This window comes from Antechinus flavipes, chromosome 2, assembly GCF_016432865.1.
Source record: "Antechinus flavipes isolate AdamAnt ecotype Samford, QLD, Australia chromosome 2, AdamAnt_v2, whole genome shotgun sequence".
Taxonomy (NCBI): domain Eukaryota; kingdom Metazoa; phylum Chordata; class Mammalia; order Dasyuromorphia; family Dasyuridae; genus Antechinus; species Antechinus flavipes.
Window position 1 is genome coordinate 92,944,906 of NC_067399.1, and position 18,516 is coordinate 92,963,421.

General features: G+C 54.2%; 1 protein-coding gene across 1 annotated transcript in view; it reads left to right on the forward strand.

Moving 5' to 3' along the window:
• Positions 1–18,516, forward strand: part of TTC7A (tetratricopeptide repeat domain 7A) — a 174,452-nt gene that overhangs the window by 140,072 nt on the left and 15,864 nt on the right. The window contains exons 16-19 of the mRNA XM_051975219.1: positions 1,845–1,961; positions 2,910–3,007; positions 4,617–4,751; positions 11,855–12,057. Coding sequence (XP_051831179.1) covers positions 1,845–1,961; positions 2,910–3,007; positions 4,617–4,751; positions 11,855–12,057 — 553 coding nt within the window. The remainder of the gene's footprint in view (positions 1–1,844; positions 1,962–2,909; positions 3,008–4,616; positions 4,752–11,854; positions 12,058–18,516) is intronic.

Sequence of the window (18,516 nt, forward strand, 5' to 3'; positions counted from 1 at the left end):
TGTTCTTCAAGGCTGGAAACACAGGTTGGCGCCAGGCTGTGAGAGGCTTTAAAAACTGGACAGAAGTGTGTCTGTCTGCCCAGGGTCACACAAGTAGTGAGGGTCTGAGGCAGTGAGTACCCAGCAGTAACAGCGCTGCAACTTTAGAAATGGCAGCGTTCAGCCCCTGATTGGAGGCCCCTCGAGAACTACAGGGGTTTTCTCTCCACGGTGGCAAGCCTGGCAGAACCTGGTATGTTTGAGGTGTCTGGGGGACTTCAGGTCAACATGTTGTCCTTTGAGAGAGGCGAAGGTCAGATGTGAGAATCCTAGTGCTGATAATTAAGCCCAGGTGAGCTGAAGAGAGCTCTGAGAGAAAGGGGGAATGTGCTGAAAGGTAGGGCTTAGGGAATACCTGCAGTTAGGGGTCTAAGCAAGTGATGACTAGTCAGCAAAGAATGAGAGGAGTGGGATGGAATGAGGTTATGAGCAAATCGAGGAATGTCACATTTTTGTTGTTTTTAAATTTTATTTATTCTTAATGTTCACTTAAAAAAATTTCAAGTTCTAGTTTTTCTTCTTGTGCCTTTGAGAAGGCAAGCAATATCTCAGTTATATAAGAGAAGTCATACCATATTACCTATGTTGCAAAAAGCAAACAAAAAATTTTTTGCTTCAGAGTTGAACAGTTTTCTCTGGAGGTGAATAGTGTTTTTCATCATGGATCCTTTGGAATTGTCTTGGATCTATGTGTTGTGCAGAAGAGCTAAGGCTTTCCCACTTGATCCTCATTGCAATGTTACTGTGTTACTTTGGATGATGTTCTCCTGGTTCTGCTCACTCCACTTTGCATCAGTTCATATAAATAACTACAGGTTTTTCTGAAACCATTCGGCTCATCTTAGAGCACAATAGCATTCCATCACATCCCTCCCTATACCACTACCTGTTCAATGAACATTAAGAGTTTTTCACTGAGGAATTGGAATATTTGTTCAGTGATGGTGAGATCCAGAAGGTGACCATCCCAATTGTGGAGAGGATGGAATGAAGGAGCAAGGTGTGGATTGGTGCTAGGATTCTGGACCTGGAACTGACCACCTGTTCATGGAGTCATAGCAATGGAGCACAACAGATAGCATGTTGAACTTGGGGTCAGGGAGATCTTGGTTCAAAGCCTACCTCAGTGTGACTTGCTAGTGTGACTCTGGGCAATAAAATGGGGATAATTATAACCCCTACTTCACAGGGTAGTTGTGAAGTTCAAATGAGGTGTATAAAGTGCTTTCAAACCTTCCAGGGGAGTGGAGGCTGTGTGTATATGTTAGCAGTTATTATTATATAATAAACCACGTGTGAATGGCCCAAAGGTGAGAAGTGCCAGGTGGGTGGGATGAGCTGGAGCAGTCTGGGCCAGCTTCTTGAAGGAGGCGGCCACAAAGGAGGAGTTGAGTTTAAGCAGCCTAGGAAGCTTAGAGGAGAAGGAGCCTTTAGGGTTGTCCTCAGAACAGATCTGCCTCCTCAGGAAGCACCTTGAGCCAGGTCAGCCCATTCACCCTGGGAGCTGGGGCTTACAACTGTGCAGCCCTTGACGCGCTGCTTTGCTCAGGTAGTATACACTCACTCAAAAGGCATTTCTCAAACACCAGCCAGGTGTGCAAAGTTATTCCCAAAATCTTTGCGTTCCTGCATCGCACTGGATGGGGAAGAATCCACCATTTACACAGAGAAGTGAGCAGGAGGCACTCAGAGGAGGGAGGATTCAGGAGAAGGTGTGCGTGGAGGGCACTCCAGTTCTCACACCCACCGCAAGCCAGGCTAAGGGCCTGTGCTGCTTGTTTATGACCCTCTCTCTCTCTCTCCAGCCTGATGTTCACTAAGGCGAAGCTAGAACGCGTCTATAAAGGCCCAGAGGAGGCTCTCGTGACCTGCAGAAACATGCTGCGCATATGGCAGTCCTTGCACACTACCTCTCTGCTCGGGTAGGGGTCTCTGGGCTTGGGGGCTGCAGGGAGGGCCCGGCACAGCCCGCTGTGGGAGGATCCTCCTGTGGGGGGAGGGCAAGGGGGCGTGCCAGGGGTAGGTCCTCAGGCGAATGAGGGTGGCAAGGGAGGAAACATGGAGAAGGTGAGGCGTTTGACTAGACTGAGGAGGCTGGGCTTTGGGTCCATGGACTCATTTCAACATAATTGGTTTCCTAGATAATGCTGTGGGCTATATTTTAAGCACTTGAAAACAATATTCTGAAAAAATGGATCCCTAGGCTTTCCACCAGCCTGCCGTGACACAGCACTAGGGAAGAGCCCCGGCCTGGGGAATAGGAAATGGAAGGCTGAGCCAGCCGGAAAGATGGGCCCAAACCACCCTGTGCTTAACCTTAGGCTCAGGGGGCTGGCTTTATCCAGAAGGCAACGAGGAGCTGCCGAGGTTGTTAGGAGGGCGTGATGTCATCAGAGTGGTGCATTAGGAAGATTAGTCTGTCAGCAAAGCGAAGGGTGTGTTGGAAAGGTGAAGGGACAAGCCTTTAAGGAAGCGGATGGCGGTAGTGCGAGGGAGAAAGCGTGAGGTCTGAGGGGCTGAGGAGGAGAACTGGTGGGCTGGGAGAGGACTCGTCCAGCTTGTTTGCAGCCTGGGGGGCTTGCAGAGGGTGGGCCTCTGGCAGAAGAGAAGCCAGAGAAGGAAAAAGCAGCAGCGGCTCCGCTCTGGGACCCCCCAGAACATCCCCGTGGAGCTGTCTCGCAGTGGGGGCTGGCGGGGAGAGGAGGGGTAGTTCTAACAGCTGCCATCCAAGGTGCAGATGAGGAAAAGCACAGTAGCCGCGCTAGCCCAGAGCCGCGCAGCACGGCCCTGGTGGAGCTGGGACCAGGCCCTGGGTCTGTGACTGCCTGGCAGGAAAGGCTCCCGTTTCACCATGACTCTCTCTTTTCCAGGGGCTCTGAAAAGGATGGCAGCCTCACTGAGATGCCCATGCTGAAGAAGCCAACTGGAATGCACTTGACTCTGCCTGATAATTATGAGGAGGAATCAGGTAAGAAAAACACTGCGAGGTTGGGGCATGGGGGGAGGAGGAGATAAGAGCATCAATAACATATGTTTAGGTTCACAGAAGAAAACAGCATCCTGTTAAACATAATAGATGCTTTTGTAAAAAACCAAATTTACGTAACAAGAATAAGTTTGTGGTTTCATATATAATCCTCTTTTGTGTTTTGGGATGTTTGTGGTAGCACATAAGAGGATTATATATGGAGTACCAGCCCTGAAGTTAGGAGGATCTGAGTTCAAATCTGGCCTCAGACACTTAACACTTCCTGGCTGTGTGACCTTGGGCAAGTTGCTTAACCCCAAGTGCCTCAGCAAAAAAAAAGAGTTTTGAAAGGAAAAACCCTGAGATTCCATGTGAGCAGGACCTTCTCCTCTTGAGCTGCACTAAGGCCGACCCTTGGGAATTGCATTTGAAGGGGTCACAGACCCAGGTGGCGCCCTGGGGGCATCGTCCTGCTGCCCCAGGACAGGTCCCTCTCTCTTAGCCCACTGAGAGCTGGGTCTCCCTGAACACTGAAAGTGGGGATCGTCGCTTCACCGGACCAGGAGCTCCAGCAGGTCTTTGCAGCCAGCCACAGATAGGGTAGGACAGGGACTGAAGGGAGAGGAGCACGTGGGCTTGCGATATAGATAGTAAGTTGGTGGAGTTTGTTCTTTTTTTTTTTTTTAAACAATTCTGTTCTCAGAACTGACTCCTTGGCATGAGAAGTAAGTCATATGAAATTTGTCAAATACTTAGGTACCACAAAAGACATTTTCATTAATTGATGATTTAAGCCAGACCTTTTTTTTTAGTCACCAAGTTCCCATGGCAAGGAAAATATAAGCAGGATATAATGAAATTTGTAATTTTTCTGTTTGTTTTCCACTTCATGAATATGTCAAAGTTCACTTAGGTGTGACTATAAAGTAATAAACCTGATTCTGTACCTTCCAAATTAAAACCAATACTTTCATATTCATTCCATGTGTGTCTGTGTTCATCTGTCTGAAACTTCTGTATGAGGAAGTAGCTTTCAAAAGTCATTAATTAAGCTCATATGAACGCTTCTGTTGTCAAGTAAGATCATCTGTTTGTTTGGACTGATGGCTGCTGAGTTACTAGGGAGAGAGAATGAGCTTGCATTTCAGATGTGTGTGTAAGTGGCGGGAGGAGGGGAGGAGGGGGCTCTGAGTCTTACATTTCTTAGCGGGATCTCAGCCCCCCTCAGTGCCATCACAGATTGGGAGCTCTATTCAAAGGAAAGCTTAACGGTCAGATGGATGTAATTGTTCACAATGCAGCAACAAGGAAGATATAAACTTACTACACATGGAACTGATGTATATGTAGGTGCATGACCCACTGTGATCAGTGCGCATTTATTAAGCCTGTAGCAGGCTTGCCAAGGGGCCAGAGAGAAAGGAAGTCCCTGCCCTCGAGGCATTTGAATGAAGGAAGCAGCATGTAAATAATTAGGTAGATGCAGAAGGTTACACACAAAGTGGATAAAAAGTACCTTAAAAGGGGCCGAATTCAAACGGGAGGGTGGGCTCCCTCTCCTTCCTCAGGCTGGCGTCCTCAGGGCTTCATCTCTCCCTCTCCCTCGCAGGCTCTCACGCTGCCTCCTCCATCGCAGCGTCCCGACTGGAGGAGGCCATGTCTGAACTAACAGTGCCCAACTCGGCCATGAAGCAGGGACCCCTGCAGATGTGGACCACGCTGGAGAGGATCTGGCTCCAGGCAGGTGAGTCCCGCAGCTGAGGGCTGCACTGCGGGGGGAGCACAGAGACCAGGGCGGAGGGCTCCCCGCCTCAGGAGCTGGTGGGCCAGATGGGGAGGTGACATGGAGAACGGATGGACGTGGGGGGCACCGAATAAACACACGGTAACTTAGCCGAAGAAGGCCCCAGGGATTGGGATGGGGGAAGGGCAGGAACAGAGAAAAGCCAGATATGGGAGGGAACCCAAACGAGGCTTGAAGGAACAAGACATTCTAAGGGCCAGTCCGGGAGGCCAGGGATTGGGTAGTGTGTCTGAGGAACAGAGGCGCCTGCATGAAGGGGGAGCGATGTGGGGGAGGGGGAAAGGCTGTAAAAGTGGTCTGGAGTCACTCCAAGCTCAGAGGTGCTTGTTTTCTATTCTAGAGGTAGAAGGGAGCCACTGACGCTTCTTGAGCAGGGGAGAAGCATGTTTGGACTTGTGCTTTAGGAATACAGCTTTGGCAGCTAAGTTGTGGCTCGATGGCCCATTCAAATAGGATTAAACCGCTAACAAATTGAGGGCCTGTATCTGTTTACATGTCTGTTTCCAAGCCTGACTGTTGGAATGCTATGGCCTGGGTTCCAACAATTAGTAAATGGAAGTACATTTGAACCTTCCACAAATAGGTTTGACCTTGACAAGGCTTGTTCTTCCCAGTTAGAAACCAAACCCTTTCATTTGCCAAGAACTCTGAGGAGGTTAAAGGCCCTGACGAACCCAAACTTGCTGTCACATGCATGACTGATGGATCCGTTCAGCCTTCTCCCCTTTTAGCCAGACAGGCTCCAAGAGATTGTCAGTGCCATCCCTGAGGAGGCCGAATGAGCTTTTGCCGTGGGGCTGAGTGGGGATTAGCCCACCTGTGCCAGGCTTCCCCTCCCCAGGGTAACGTTCTTCTCTGGAAGTCTGAGAACATGCATCATTTAGCCTTGTTCCCTGTGGCCCTAGTAATGACTCGCCCAGCTGGAGCAGATATTTGCAGGAAGGGAAGGGGGAAAGGGGACAGGGAAAAAAGAGTGAGCTCTCTTTAATTCTGGAACATGAGCGGTAACCTGGTTTGGCAACTGGGAGGAGAGGGATGAACTCCCTCTGCAGTTAGCCCCATTCGCTCAGGTCCACTTTTTGCTCCAGGCCTTCCTTCTCTTTTTTTTGTCTGTCTCCCTTCTTCACCTCCCTCCACCTTCTCTCTAATTCATTCCCACAAGCATTTATTATATGCAAGGCACTAGGGATGGACAGCAGTGCCTCCCTTCACAGAGCTTATACTCTGGGACATCGCTCAGAAATGCTCCAGCCCAGCCCCCAGCTCCCAGATACAAAAGTACCCCTTCTTTTGTCCAGAAGGAAGGCTCCGGCTGGGACTTCAGGTCAGTGCCACCTAGGATGGTAGGAAGCTGGCATCCTGTGGCAGCCGCTTGGGAATCCAGAGTGTCAGGACTTGGTTGGCCAGTTTCAGAGAGGGCCTGTCCACCCCAGGCTTTGCCCTCTGTACTTTCTTCCCCATGCTATGACAGCTCCAGCTCTGGAGGGCGTGGATGTGGGGGGCTGAGATTGGGAGAATCCTCCTGATTCCCTGATACTCAGACACTCACCACCTCTATGTGAATAGGAAGGCCCCTGAAGATAGGGGAAGGAAAGCTCAGCTCCAGCTTCAGAAAGCCTAGTACCCCCATGTAGAGGCTGGCACCCCAGCTCCATATGCAGTTCTGGAAGCTTGAGATGTCCCAGCTGTTGGTAAGAGCTTCAGGGAAGGCTCTGGGAACAGGGAAAAGAACTGGGGCTTTGGCTCTTGTTCATAGTTATTTTTGGAAGAGCATCGGGGCGGGGGGGGGGAGGGGGGGGGAGAGGGTATCCTTCCCTGTTTCCCTTCTCTTCTTTTTGCCTCATCTCTTTGTCTTCCCCTCTCTATTCTTTTCATATTCCCCCTTTCCTTCTTTTCCTCTACCATTCTTTTTCTCTTCTTTACTCTCCTGACTCTTTTGTTGTCTCCTTTCCTCTGCTTTTCTCTCTCCTTTCTCTTCTCTCCATCTCCCCCTCCCCTCCTTTCTAGGGTCAAGAATAAAGATAGTATGTCCTTTTTCCTTAGTCTTCTTTTAGTTGAGCCATTCCTGCTTCCCTCTCTATTCTTCTCTCCTTTTCCCTATCATTTTCTCCTCTCCCTTTCCTTTTTTTCCTTTTCCCTTTTTTTCTTCCACATCCACCTCTGTCCTTTCCCCATTTTCCCCATCCTTTACCTCTCCTTTTATCCTTGTCTCATTTCCCCATTCTTCTCTCTCTCTCTTCTTTCTTTCCCCTTTTCCCCTGCCCTCCCCCCCCACTCTTTGGTGTGCTCTCCTTAGTTTAGCTCTAGTCTGTCAGATGGGATTATTGTTTGTTTCCATAGTATTGGGTCTCCATGTGAAGGGCCAGAGCCAGCTGGTTACAGAAGTGCCAGCCTTGGCTGTGGGTATTATTCAGCCCTAACAATGGCTCTTTCCAGTCCTGTGACAGGTTCCCAAGCCTGTTCATGCCCCACATCAGGCCCAACTCATCTTTCTCCCTCTCCCTCTTCCTCCCTCTCTCTCTCTCTCTCTCTCTCTCTCATCTTTGAATTCTAGGTGAATAGCTATAGTCTTGTTAGGCTGTTAACCTTTCCAGCTTATTGATTGATTGGAATCCCCATGGCAAGGCCTGATTTATATAAATGGACTGCCTTTCTCCCTACCCGATATTAAATGCCACAGGGGTGCCTCTGACATGGAGAAAACCCTTGGTCCCCAAAGATGGGTCTAGAATGGATGAATCTGTGAGCCTGTCCCATCTCACCCATTTACTCTGGAAGATTCAAGGTTGGATGGAGGGCAGGTCCTAGGGAGAGAAGCGCCCACCTTAGCAGAAAGTAACCTATACGGCCTACACCCCCGTCCTGGGAACAAAGGGTTGGACGTGGGCATAGAGGGGAAGATGAGAGAGCAGTGGTATTGGTAAGGAAATCAGGGCTGTGGAGGTGCAGGCTAGGCTGCCTAAGAAAATATAATAAATGACAATTCTCAAATAACTCAAGAGAACATATGTTTTCCATTTGCTGAGGTAGCCTGCTGAGAGAGAGACACTGAGTCGATATTCTCACACACACAGGCAGAGAATAGGAGGGAGAAGAGAAGAGTAAGCTAGTGGGAAATGGGAAAGATACAAGAAGGAAGAGAGGGGAGAAAGAGAAAGGAGAGAACAGGGTAATGGAGGTTAAGAAAGATACACTGAAAAATGTCAGGAAGGAGATACAGTGGCTCTCATTTTGCTGAAATAAAGAGTAACTTTTTAAACGGCACTAGGAATAATTATCTCCCCTCCCTGACCATAGAGGGAGGGAAAGAAGGTCCAGGCTTGGATCTGAATAAGTCAGTCATGCACACAGCGGGCATGACGCCCACCCCATTCACGCCTCGAGGGCTGGAGCTGGCTTCCTAGGAATCACCATGTTTGGTAACGTGCTGGGCAGGGAGCGGGGACACAGGATGTGGGGGAGGAGGAGTCCGGCCCTCCCACAGCCCCAGAACCCTCCCACGGCTCGTGGTCCTGGGCTACAGTGGGCAGAGCGGGCTGCGCCAAGGCCCCAGGGCAGAAGAGCTCTGCGGCCCCCCAGCTCTGCCTGCCCGGGGCCTTGTCTGGGTTCAGGCCGTACCCCAGGCCCAGCTGACAGGCAGGACCACCGGGCTGCTGCGGAGAGCTCCCTCCCTGAAGCAGAGCCTTCTTCCCACGGCAGCTTTTTGCCTGACTTGTCCCTACCGAGTTGGCAATACTGTGGGCTTACTGTTCACAGAGTCCCCCTAGGAAGGCGGGAAAGGGTGAGTGCACACACATGTGCTCCCTCTACCAAGTGAGAAAGCAGAATTCGGGCCCAGAGCCCGGGGGGCCGGCCCCCTCCTCCCCCTCCCGCCCCGGCTCTGATGGTGACTCCTCACCCTTGGGTGACAGGGGGAAGCCCTCCTCAGGAGGAGGTGTTCAGATGCATGAGGTAGGTGAGATTGCAGTCACACACTTGGCAGATCGCAGCCAGGTTGAGGTCACGATAGCAGGCGCCCCCGTCCTCGTTCACACTGAAACCTCTCCCCGGACGCCAGGGGTCAGTCCCGGCGCGGCCCCTGCTGTTCCCAGAGCCGTTCTTGCCCCCCTCCGTACGCCGCCCTCCCCACGGAGACCCTTCCTGACCGCCGGTGGGCAGGCCTCTGTCCGTGGTCAGGCCCATGGCCTCAGCTGCCGGCCCTGCCTGCCTTCTCTGCCTTTGTGGTCAGGAAAGCCCTTTGGAAAAAGCCTCTGCCCCGGGGCATTAGGGGAAATAGGCGTGCGTTCCCAGGAGAAGAGGGGCCTGGAGGCTGCCCACGGTCCGACGGCGGCCGCCCAGCGATCACTGTTCTCGGCGGCCGCGGCCCGGCCGAGTCACCCAGCCCTGATCGGGCCCCGCCCCTAGGGCAGTCAGCCTTTAAAGCGCTGCGCGAGGTGCCACTTTAAGCCTTAATAGCTGTAAAACTGCAGGGACTGCAGGCTTCTCCTCCCGGGCCGGGCTCTGTGACTGCTGCTCACTGCCTGGGGAAGGGCCCTCCCGACGGCCTCGGGCAGCCACGAGAGGCCCCCGGAGGGGCCAGGATGCTCAGGGGGCTCGGGCCCCACTCAGGGACAGAAGGCGGGCCTTTGCTACTAAAGGCTTGAGGCTGCTCGGGCAGAACTGCTCATCACTGCCTTTAGCAAAGGACCGGCTCGGCTCGGGGGGAGGGGATGCCCGGGTCGCTGCCGTTCCTGGGCAGGGGACTCCGAGAAGCCCCCGGCTCGCTCCCCTTGTGCCCATTGGGCTTAGCTCACTCCTCCGCCACGCAAGCATGGGCCTGGTTTTGGGCAGGAGCCGCCTGGCGGAGGCTGCGGGCGGCGAGCCCCCCTTAAGGTGGGGGTTTCCAGGCCGGGCCTGGGCATCTGTGGGCTTGGATGGGCCGTGCCTGGGGTGGGTGCTCTGCTCGGGGGGCCCTGGGGAGCTGCCCCATCTCAGCCCCAGTGACCGGGTGCCCTGTCCCCAGAGCTCGAGGCTGGGCCGGCATCCGGGGGCCACCGTGATGGGACAGGCTCGGAGGCAGCTGTCCTGGAACAGGAGCTGGACGGGGAACGGCTTCCTCTTTCCCCCACGCAGACGGCCCGGCCCTCTGGCTGGTGCTCTCTGCGGCGGGGGGCGAGGGGCTGGGACGCACCAGGGCTCAGCTCCGCCTCTTTCCTGGCGAGGACGTGAGTCCGGAGGTGACTGCAGTGGGAAGAAGGGATTGTCTCTGTCCCGCTCCAGGAGCTTTTCCGAGTGGGCCCGGGCGCCCACCGAGGCACAGAGGTTTGCCTTGCCCACGTCCCAAGCTCGTGCGCTTCTCAGGAAGGACTTGGAGGCGGGCCCTCCTGGCTGGTGCCCTCTAGCCTAAGAGACCCCATTCCAAGCCCCTCTTTTGATAGGGGAGGAAATTGAGCTTAAGAAATCTGCCTGAGAGCCGACTACCTGAGCCTGGGGCTGGGGCTGCCTCAGGGCGGGTCTCCAGAGTAGCCCCTGGCCCTGCCAGACCCCCCTCCCCCACGAGCCCCAGCCCAGGCTCACAGCGCCCCCCGCTGGGAGGACACACGGGCCTCCCCAGCCCTCGCCAGGCTCAGACGGGGCCCCCTCCCCTGGGTCTTGCTCTCAGTTGCCAAACTCCCTTTCCTAAGCCACAGATCCGATCGTGGCCGTCCTGCTCAGGGAGCTCCTGCGGCTCCCCATTCCTCCCGGGTTACCGATCCCCAGCACTCGGCACACAGCAAACACCTAAAGAACTACCGGGCACCTGCGTGAGCCCAGCCCTGTGCCAGAGCTTCCGCGGGGAACGTGAGGCCGGGGAGGAGGTGTGTCCCATGGGAAAGTCCCCCGTGCCTGGGGGAGCGCCCGGGCAGTGCCGGGAGGTGCTTGGCAGAGGGGGCGGAAGGACCAGAACCCAGAGGGCTCTCCCGGCGCCGCGCGACCACCCTGGTGACCCCCGGCAGGGCCCCGGCACCTCGGCAGGCGCGGCTCACCTGGGAAGGCAGGGCCGGAGAGGGGGCCGCCCCGGGGCGTTTCTGGTGCACGCCGGGGGTGCTGGGGGAGGCAGCCGGAGTCACTGGGGACGGTGCCGGTGCCCTAGTCCCGAGCCTGAGGGAGCCAGACGGAACCTGCCTCCCGCCCCTGGGCGCCCAGAGCCGGACAAAACCAGCTGACCTTGAATTTCGGAGCGAGGGGCCACATGCCGGAGGCCGCGGGTGCCCACGGGCAGCGTGGGGGGCGCTCAGTTCCAGCAGCTGCCGCCGGACCGGTGCCCTGACGGGGATGGGCAGCAGCAGCTTTGGCACAAAGCTTGACTCGTCGGGCCGCAGGGCCCGGGCATTGCGGGCTTTGTCCAAGCTCGGGATCTCGGGGCTGAGTGCGGGGGCTGCGGGGGCGTGGCTCGGGGAGGCTGGTAGTGTCACCAGGGAGACCCCGTGGGCATCTCCCTCACCTGCCAAGGGTGGTCGGCCGCAGTTCTTCCACACGCTCTTCCACCTCTGCATGGGGCCCCTCGACCGGCGAGGAGCGGAGGGAACGCTTACTGACGAGGGGCCCGGCAGCCCGGCCGATTCGGCCCTGACGAGGGCAGGTGTTCTCACTGTGCCCACTTAGAGATGAGGAAACTGGGGGAGTTAACGCTGCCTCACTTAGTGCATGCCTGGCACCGGGCTATGCCAGCACCAGGAGGCGCTATCCCTGCTTTCCAGAGAGAAACTGAGGCAGACTGGGGCCCGGGGCTTAGCCAGGCCCGGCGGGCAGCGAGTGCCCCCCAGCAGGGTCGTGGGCGCGCTGCGGACTCTGGGAGCCCTCCTGAGAGGGCGAAGCCAGCTGTTCCCGGGCAGAGCTTTCGCCCGCTGTTCTCTCACTGATTTCTGTTGCGGGGACTTGACAGTCTCTCTTGTTAGTGGGGAAGGCAGGTTTCTCAGGCAGCCCGCCCCGGCGCTGGGACGAACCTGCGGGGCTGGCGGGGGGGGCCCGGCCCCTTCCCCTCGTTCTTGCCCCCGCCAACCCTCACTTTTCTCCTTTTGTAGCTGAACTTTTCATGGAGCAGCAGCACCTCAAAGAAGCAGGCTTCTGCATCCAGGAGGCGGCGGGCCTCTTCCCCACCTCCCACACCGTGCTCTACATGCGGGGGAGGCTGGAAGAGATGAAAGGCAACTTGGAGGAGGCAAAACAGCTCTACGATGAAGCCCTGACCATCAACCCCAACGGGCTGAAAATCATGCACAGCTTGGTAAGTGTGGAGCACGGCCCTGCCGCCGCCTCCTCCCCCCTCCTCCCTCGAGGGCAAGCCCCCTGGCCTTGGGGGAGAGCAGGGGCCTTCTGGCCTTGGAGCACTTCTGACCCTGGGGAACGTGTGAGCTCGGGAGAGCAGCGCCATCTTGGAGAGCGTTTTGGCCTGGGGGGAGAGCGCGACCTTCTGGCCTTGGGGGGACAGCACAACCTTGGGGAGCTTTCTGGCCTCAGGAGCAGAGCATGAGCTTGGAGAGCGCGTGGGTGACCTGAGAGCCCCTCTGACCTTGGGAAGAGCACAGTCTTGAAGCACCTTCTGGCCTCGGCAGCAGAGCATGACCTTGGAATGCCTTTTATCTTGACCTCCTCAGTTCTCAGACCCAGAGGGTCTCCCGTCCTTGCTGACCCCATCATTTCCTTCGTTCACCTTGAGACTGAATTCCTTGTTAGCTTAAGCCAAGAATTGGTATTTCCTGGGTCAGCAGACTCGGCAAACCCCTTTCCTAAATCAGAAACAAACTTCTTGCTTATGAAAAAGTAGTCTATGTTCTCTCCGTAAGTAGATTCTTTATTCCCTCTCCTGATTACACTCCTTCCAGCTCCAGAGCTCGGAGGGAACAGCAGGACCGAGAGGTTCCTCCTCTTCTCTGGAATCCCCATTGTCTGCAATGCATTGGGGGATTAGTTGCATCGTTAGAGTCTGTCAGAGACCCAAGTTGAAGAGCAGCTGAGGGGACCCTGGAAGTTAGGAGTGAAGGGCTAAGAGGCCAAGTGGTCCTTCCCCCAATCCCCACCATCCCTGAAGAAGCCGAGTCCCAGGGACATTGTGGCTTCTACAGGCCCACAGAGGGGATAGCCGCGGGAGGCAGCGTTCGGCCTGTGGAGCAGGGCCTCTTTTTCCACTTGTGACCCCTTTCTGCCTCATGTCCAGAGGTGGGGGACGCCTCCCCGCTTCGCAGGACTGGTGTGGAGAAGCTAACAGAGATGAAAGCAACGCGCAGACATGACTACTTAGGAACCTGCAGTCTGGGATGTTCAGAATTCTCCTCCCTGCCTTTCACGCCCTGCCCAGATTGCCATGGAAACCTGACCAGGGAATGGAAAAGAGAACCGGAGCCCCTGATTCTAGTCCCACGCTCCGCGAAGGCATTACACGCTTTGTCTGGAGTCAGCCGGCGTGGCTGGTCGGAGGCCGTCAGGGTGCCCCTCGGGGCCCACATGTGTCCTCCCCCGGACATCCGTGCGCTCCTCCCTCGCGGCTCGGCTCCCTCCTTCCCACTTTCAGATTGTAGCCTGTCTGAAAAATGCTTCCAAGGAGATTACGTCAAGAAACCTAATTAGAAAGATGGAAGGCAGGTTCTGCCTCATGGGGGGGCAAGGACAGTGAACCTTTCACAGAGAGGAGCCTGTCACCTCAGATCTGGGGGGAAGAGCCCAGAGGCATCCAATCATAAGGGCATCTATCCTTATTACTGTTTGTAGCTATTTTCAAGGAATTGAAGTTATTTTCAGGGGCAGGTCTCCATGGTAACAGAACATGCACCCGTCGCTGCTCCCTGCAGACAGCTTCTGGAGCAGCTCTCTCTCTCTGTCCGTGGGCCCCGTGCTTATTTAATGGCACAGGCTGGGCCCTCCCAGCCCGGAGCCCCCAGCAGCCACGCTCTCCTCCGCTACAGCGCCCCTTCCCTTTCGTCCCCCCACCAGCACCTTGGCAGGTGCAGTGGCAGGAGGCACAAAGCGTGGCCTGGATCCAAGAAGGGCCTCGGTGACCCTGGCCTGAGCGCTTCCCCCTCTGGGGCCGCTGGACAGCCAACGTGCGACCTCACTGGGAGAGCTTTTCCCCGGGTGTGCCGGGGCAATCCTGATCCTGCCTACCTTGAAAAGTATAGAGTGTTCTGCAGATCCATAGGAGCCGGGTCAGTCAGCACGCGCTTGTCAGCACCTGGCTGTGCTGCAGCTGAGGAGCCCCTTCTGCGCGCAGATCTGAGGCACAGGCCCCAAGTAGGGCCTGGAAGGACCGTGCGCAAGGACCAGGCTGCAGAGGCGAGGCAGGAGAGCAGCCCAGAGGCCCGGGGACCAGGACGCCGTGTCCCGCCGGTGAAAGGCTCGCAGAGGGAAGCTGGGAAGAGGCCGGGCTCCTGACACTCCTGGGAGCCGCTGGGACTTTTGAGTGGGAGAGTGCCGTGGTCAGATCGCTCAGGACTGAAGAGTGGACGGGACTCGGAATTGGAGTTGCTGTGAGGCCCAAAGAGCCAGCTTGGAGGAGGCTCGGGGGGGTGGGCTGGAGGAGCAGGGATGGGGGTCTGGCTGGGCTGATGGCTGTCTACATGGAGGGAAGGAAACGTGGCAAGAAGGTAAAAATAGACCAACTGCAGAAGGTGTGGGGAGCCTGAGAGGGAGCCTGGCAACCTGGGGGCCCGGGCCCGGGGGTGCCCCAACCATGGGTTCCCATGGGCATCTCACTAACCTGCCGGTGGGGCGGCCGTACTTAGTCTGTATGTCCGGGCCGTCGTGGCCTCTGAGGGAATGGAGCCTTGCCAAGGGCAGCCTGCTCACGTGGCTTTGTACCCCCACCCCTTGATGCAGGGACTGGCCTAGGCTGGGCACTTACCAAGTGTTGGCTGGCTGACCATTTGCTGGGAAAGGGGCCATCGAAACACAGCATTCAGAAAGCCCATCACTGAGCAGGTGTCCCCTCTACAATGTACAGGCCTCACGAAGCCCATGGCCAGCGAGGGGGGCAGGGCCTAGAGCCAGGAGGACTCCTCTTCCAGCCTCAGACACTTCCTAGCCACTCACCTCACCCTGTTTGCCTTGGTTTCCTCGTCTGTAGAAGGGAATGGCAAACTGTTCCAGGACCTCTGCCAAGAAAATCCCAAATGGAGTCAGAAAGGACTGCTTAAGGACCTCCGGGAAGAAGGGTCTGTCTGTCTCTCTTTCCTTCCTTCCCTCTGCCCCCCAGCAGCCCATTGCTTTAGGAGAAGATGTTTTCTCGATCCTCCCAGCTCTTTGCCCTTGGAGACCAAGCAGAAGAAGCCTTCTCTTTCCACGGGAGAGTGCTGCAGGTAGCAATGTGTCCCTTCCCACCTGACTGCTTGCTCGTCCTAAGAAAGAGATCACCTGGTCAAATCAGGTGCCCTGGGAAGGCCTGCTAGGTTTTTTAAGAGCCCCAAGTCCCTCCAGACTGGTAGCCTATAGATCCTATAGCTTGATGGGGTAAAAGGCACCATTTTTGACCTCCCTTTAATGGCAAAGGACGTATCTCCAGGATATCCCCAGGTTACTTTAGTAGGTGCTTAAGTGGCGGCCTCTGCTACTGAGAGTGCTGGAGTCTCCTACGCACTTAGCTGTGGGACCCTGGACAAGTCATCTAACTTCTCTCCGCCACAGCTTATTCAGTCTCTAAAATGGAAATAATAATAGCTTCCTCATTTTGGACTGTTGTGAAGATCAAAGGGTTCTCCGTGTAGAGTGCTCTGCAAATCTCTAAGCATTAACTGAAAGCTCAGGAGCAATAGTAACAGCAACCACCCATTTTGAATCTGACATCTAGGAATTAATCCCATACCCTTGTGAACTTATGTACATCCTCAATGTGTACCCTCTTAGGAATTAATGTTGCAGGGCTAGTCCCTGTTCTGTGAGGTAGGGGGCTCTTAAACTTAACCCTTGGAGAGGTCAGGCCTTCCTTCCCTTGCCTCCACTTAACACCTGAGTGAACAAGGCCTCTGCTCCTCTTCTCCATTTCCTTGAGGCTTATATGTGTCTTTTCCCTTGTGGTCCCAGGCCCTCCCTCCACCCCCCATGGTCCCGGCACGGCCCCCTCCCCTCCTCTCCCCCCCATGGTCCCAGCACGGCCCCCTCCCCTCCTCTCCCCACCATGGTCCTGGCACGGGCCCTCCCTCCACCCCTCTTATGCCCCGTGGCCGGCCTTGGTAAGACCCTCAGTGGCTAGGCCATGCTCCCTCTGTACTGTGAGTTTGTGGCCCTGAGAGCTCCTGCCGCCTGCCCTGAGGACACGCTCAGCATGGGCTGCCTAGGACGAGGTCCGCCTCTGTCGGGCTTGTCTCCCAGAGCAGAAAGCTGTGTGATCCAGAGCAGGGTAAAGAGGCCGCCTCGTTATCCCCATGCTGGTGACAGACACGGCGTGAGAATAGTGTTCCCCGTATTTGCGTCCTAGTCTGTGAGTCTCTGGGAAGGATGAACATGACCAGACGTAGCCTGAAGTTAGACATTTATGAAGGCCGCTGACTTAGCTCCACAGTCTTCCTCCACCTTGGGCTGGCAGTTGGTGAACACTTGGAGGAACTCATTCTCGGAGTCTTTGTCGGGCCGAGAGCTGCCTGGTGTGGGGGTAAGTGAGCTGTGGTTTTGGGGGCAGGGGCGATGGCTTCCCAGAGAGAGCCATATGGTGTCGTTTAGAAAAGAATAAAAGCTCAGGATCAGCTTCCATCCCTTCGCAGCCTTGCTTGGGCCGGCGTCAGCCAGCCACCAGAGCCCAAATGCTTTTTTCTTTGCTGCCTAAGGGCTCTGCGGGAGTCCCTATTTAGGCACCTGGATGCTTCTAATTCAGTTATTTGGAGGAGTCCGTACTATGGAAAGGGAGAGGCTTTTTATGTCCAAGTGAAAATCACCAAGTTCAAATCAACTAATGGGACCTGAACTTGACATTCTTTGGTTGTTGGGGTTGGTTGAGCCCTTTCATCTTATCAGCCAGAAAACCCACTGGCCCACCCAGCATCACTTGGAAATTAATTTCTCTAGCACAATAGAGGGGAAGAAGGCCATGGGCCATTCAACCCACTGTGAGCCCTACTCCTTAATATGTGTGTGCATGCACACACACGTACATACACATACATACACAATTATTATTGTCAGATACAACTAGTTGGACTGAGGAACTTCACCTGAGCTTCATTGCCCAGGAAGGTAGGGTTCTCTTGAAACCCCAAAAAGATAACCACAGAATGCAGCAGTAACAGAGAGGACTTATTACTAAGAGGGAAGACTTGGATTCTGTGTGTCTGAGTTTGAAATCTCACTTTGCCATTTACTACCAGTTAATGAAATTGTGTCACGTCTGGACCTGTTTTCTTTTTCTTTTTCTTTTTCTGTTCTTTTGGTTTTGTTTTATTGTTTCTTGATTTTCATAGTTATTACCTTCCATTTGTTCAATTCTAATTTTCAACAAATTTTTTTTCCTCAGTGAACTTTTATATCTCTTTTCCCATTTGACCAATTTTTCTTTTTATGGCATTCATATTAGCTTTTTGTGTTTCCTTTTGTACCATACTTAATTCTCTTCTCAATTTTTCCTCTATCTCTGTTAATTGATTTTTAAAATCCCTTTTGAGCTTTTCCATGACCTGAGAATAATTCTTATTTTTGTTGGAGGCTTTGAATGTAGAAGCTTTGACTTTATCTTCTCCTGAGTTGGGTATTTTGATTTTCTTATCACCATAGTAACTTCTGTAGTCAGCATCTTTTTCTGTTGTTTGCTCATTTCCCCAGTCTATTACTCAGCTTTTAAGTCTTTATTAAAGTCAGACTCTGTCTCCAGGGTGGAGGATGCACTGTCCCAAGGTTCAGGGGATCCTTCTAGGGATCTGACCACAAGGGCTCTTTTGTGTGAGCTATAGGTTCTGGTACGCTAGTCCTTCCTCAGTGCTAATGAAGAGAAATCCTGTGGCCGAGGCCTCCAGAAGCTGCCACGCCACTGCTTGGGCCATGCTGCCCCGCAGGACTGCTGCCACGAAGCTCGCCTCTTTCCAGAAAAGGCTTTTAGAGAGTCAATGCTAGAGAGGCTGCCATCTTGCCTGACACAGAAAACTTGGGCAGAGGGAAAGGGAGAGAGAGTTGAGCTCTGGAAGATTCTAGAGGCAAGGAGAGACCTGCTTAGTCTTGTTTCCTGTTTCTGGAGAAAATTTAACCTTCCTGAAAATGTTTCTTCTGCTCCCATTTATAAATCTCAGCCATCTCTAACAAACTGAGGTTTAGTGATGGCTGGGAAAGATTATAGAGAAAACTTAGTACCTCTTAATATTATGTATTGATTATGGGTAGTGATAGTGATACTAATTATATCTATGTATAAATAGATACATCAATACACATGACATTTATATGGGACTGGAGCTATGCTCATTGATCTAAGGAACTCTGAGTGAAGAAACTCCTCCTCCTGGTGCAGGTTGGCACCTGCTTTTAAGGTATTGCCCAAGGGCATTGAAGGACTTAGCCCAGTATATGGCTGAGGCAGGAGGAAAGCCAGGTTTTTCTGTCACCAATGCCAGGAACCACTAGGCTACATGGCCTCAGGTTTGCAAAGTACTTCACATCATCAAAACCTCAAAGCAAGCTTGGAAGGGCTATTCCCGGCATGATCATTTCCATTTTGTAAATGGGGAGACTGACCTGCATGAGTTAGTGATTAGCTCCTGGTCACATAGGCCTGTTC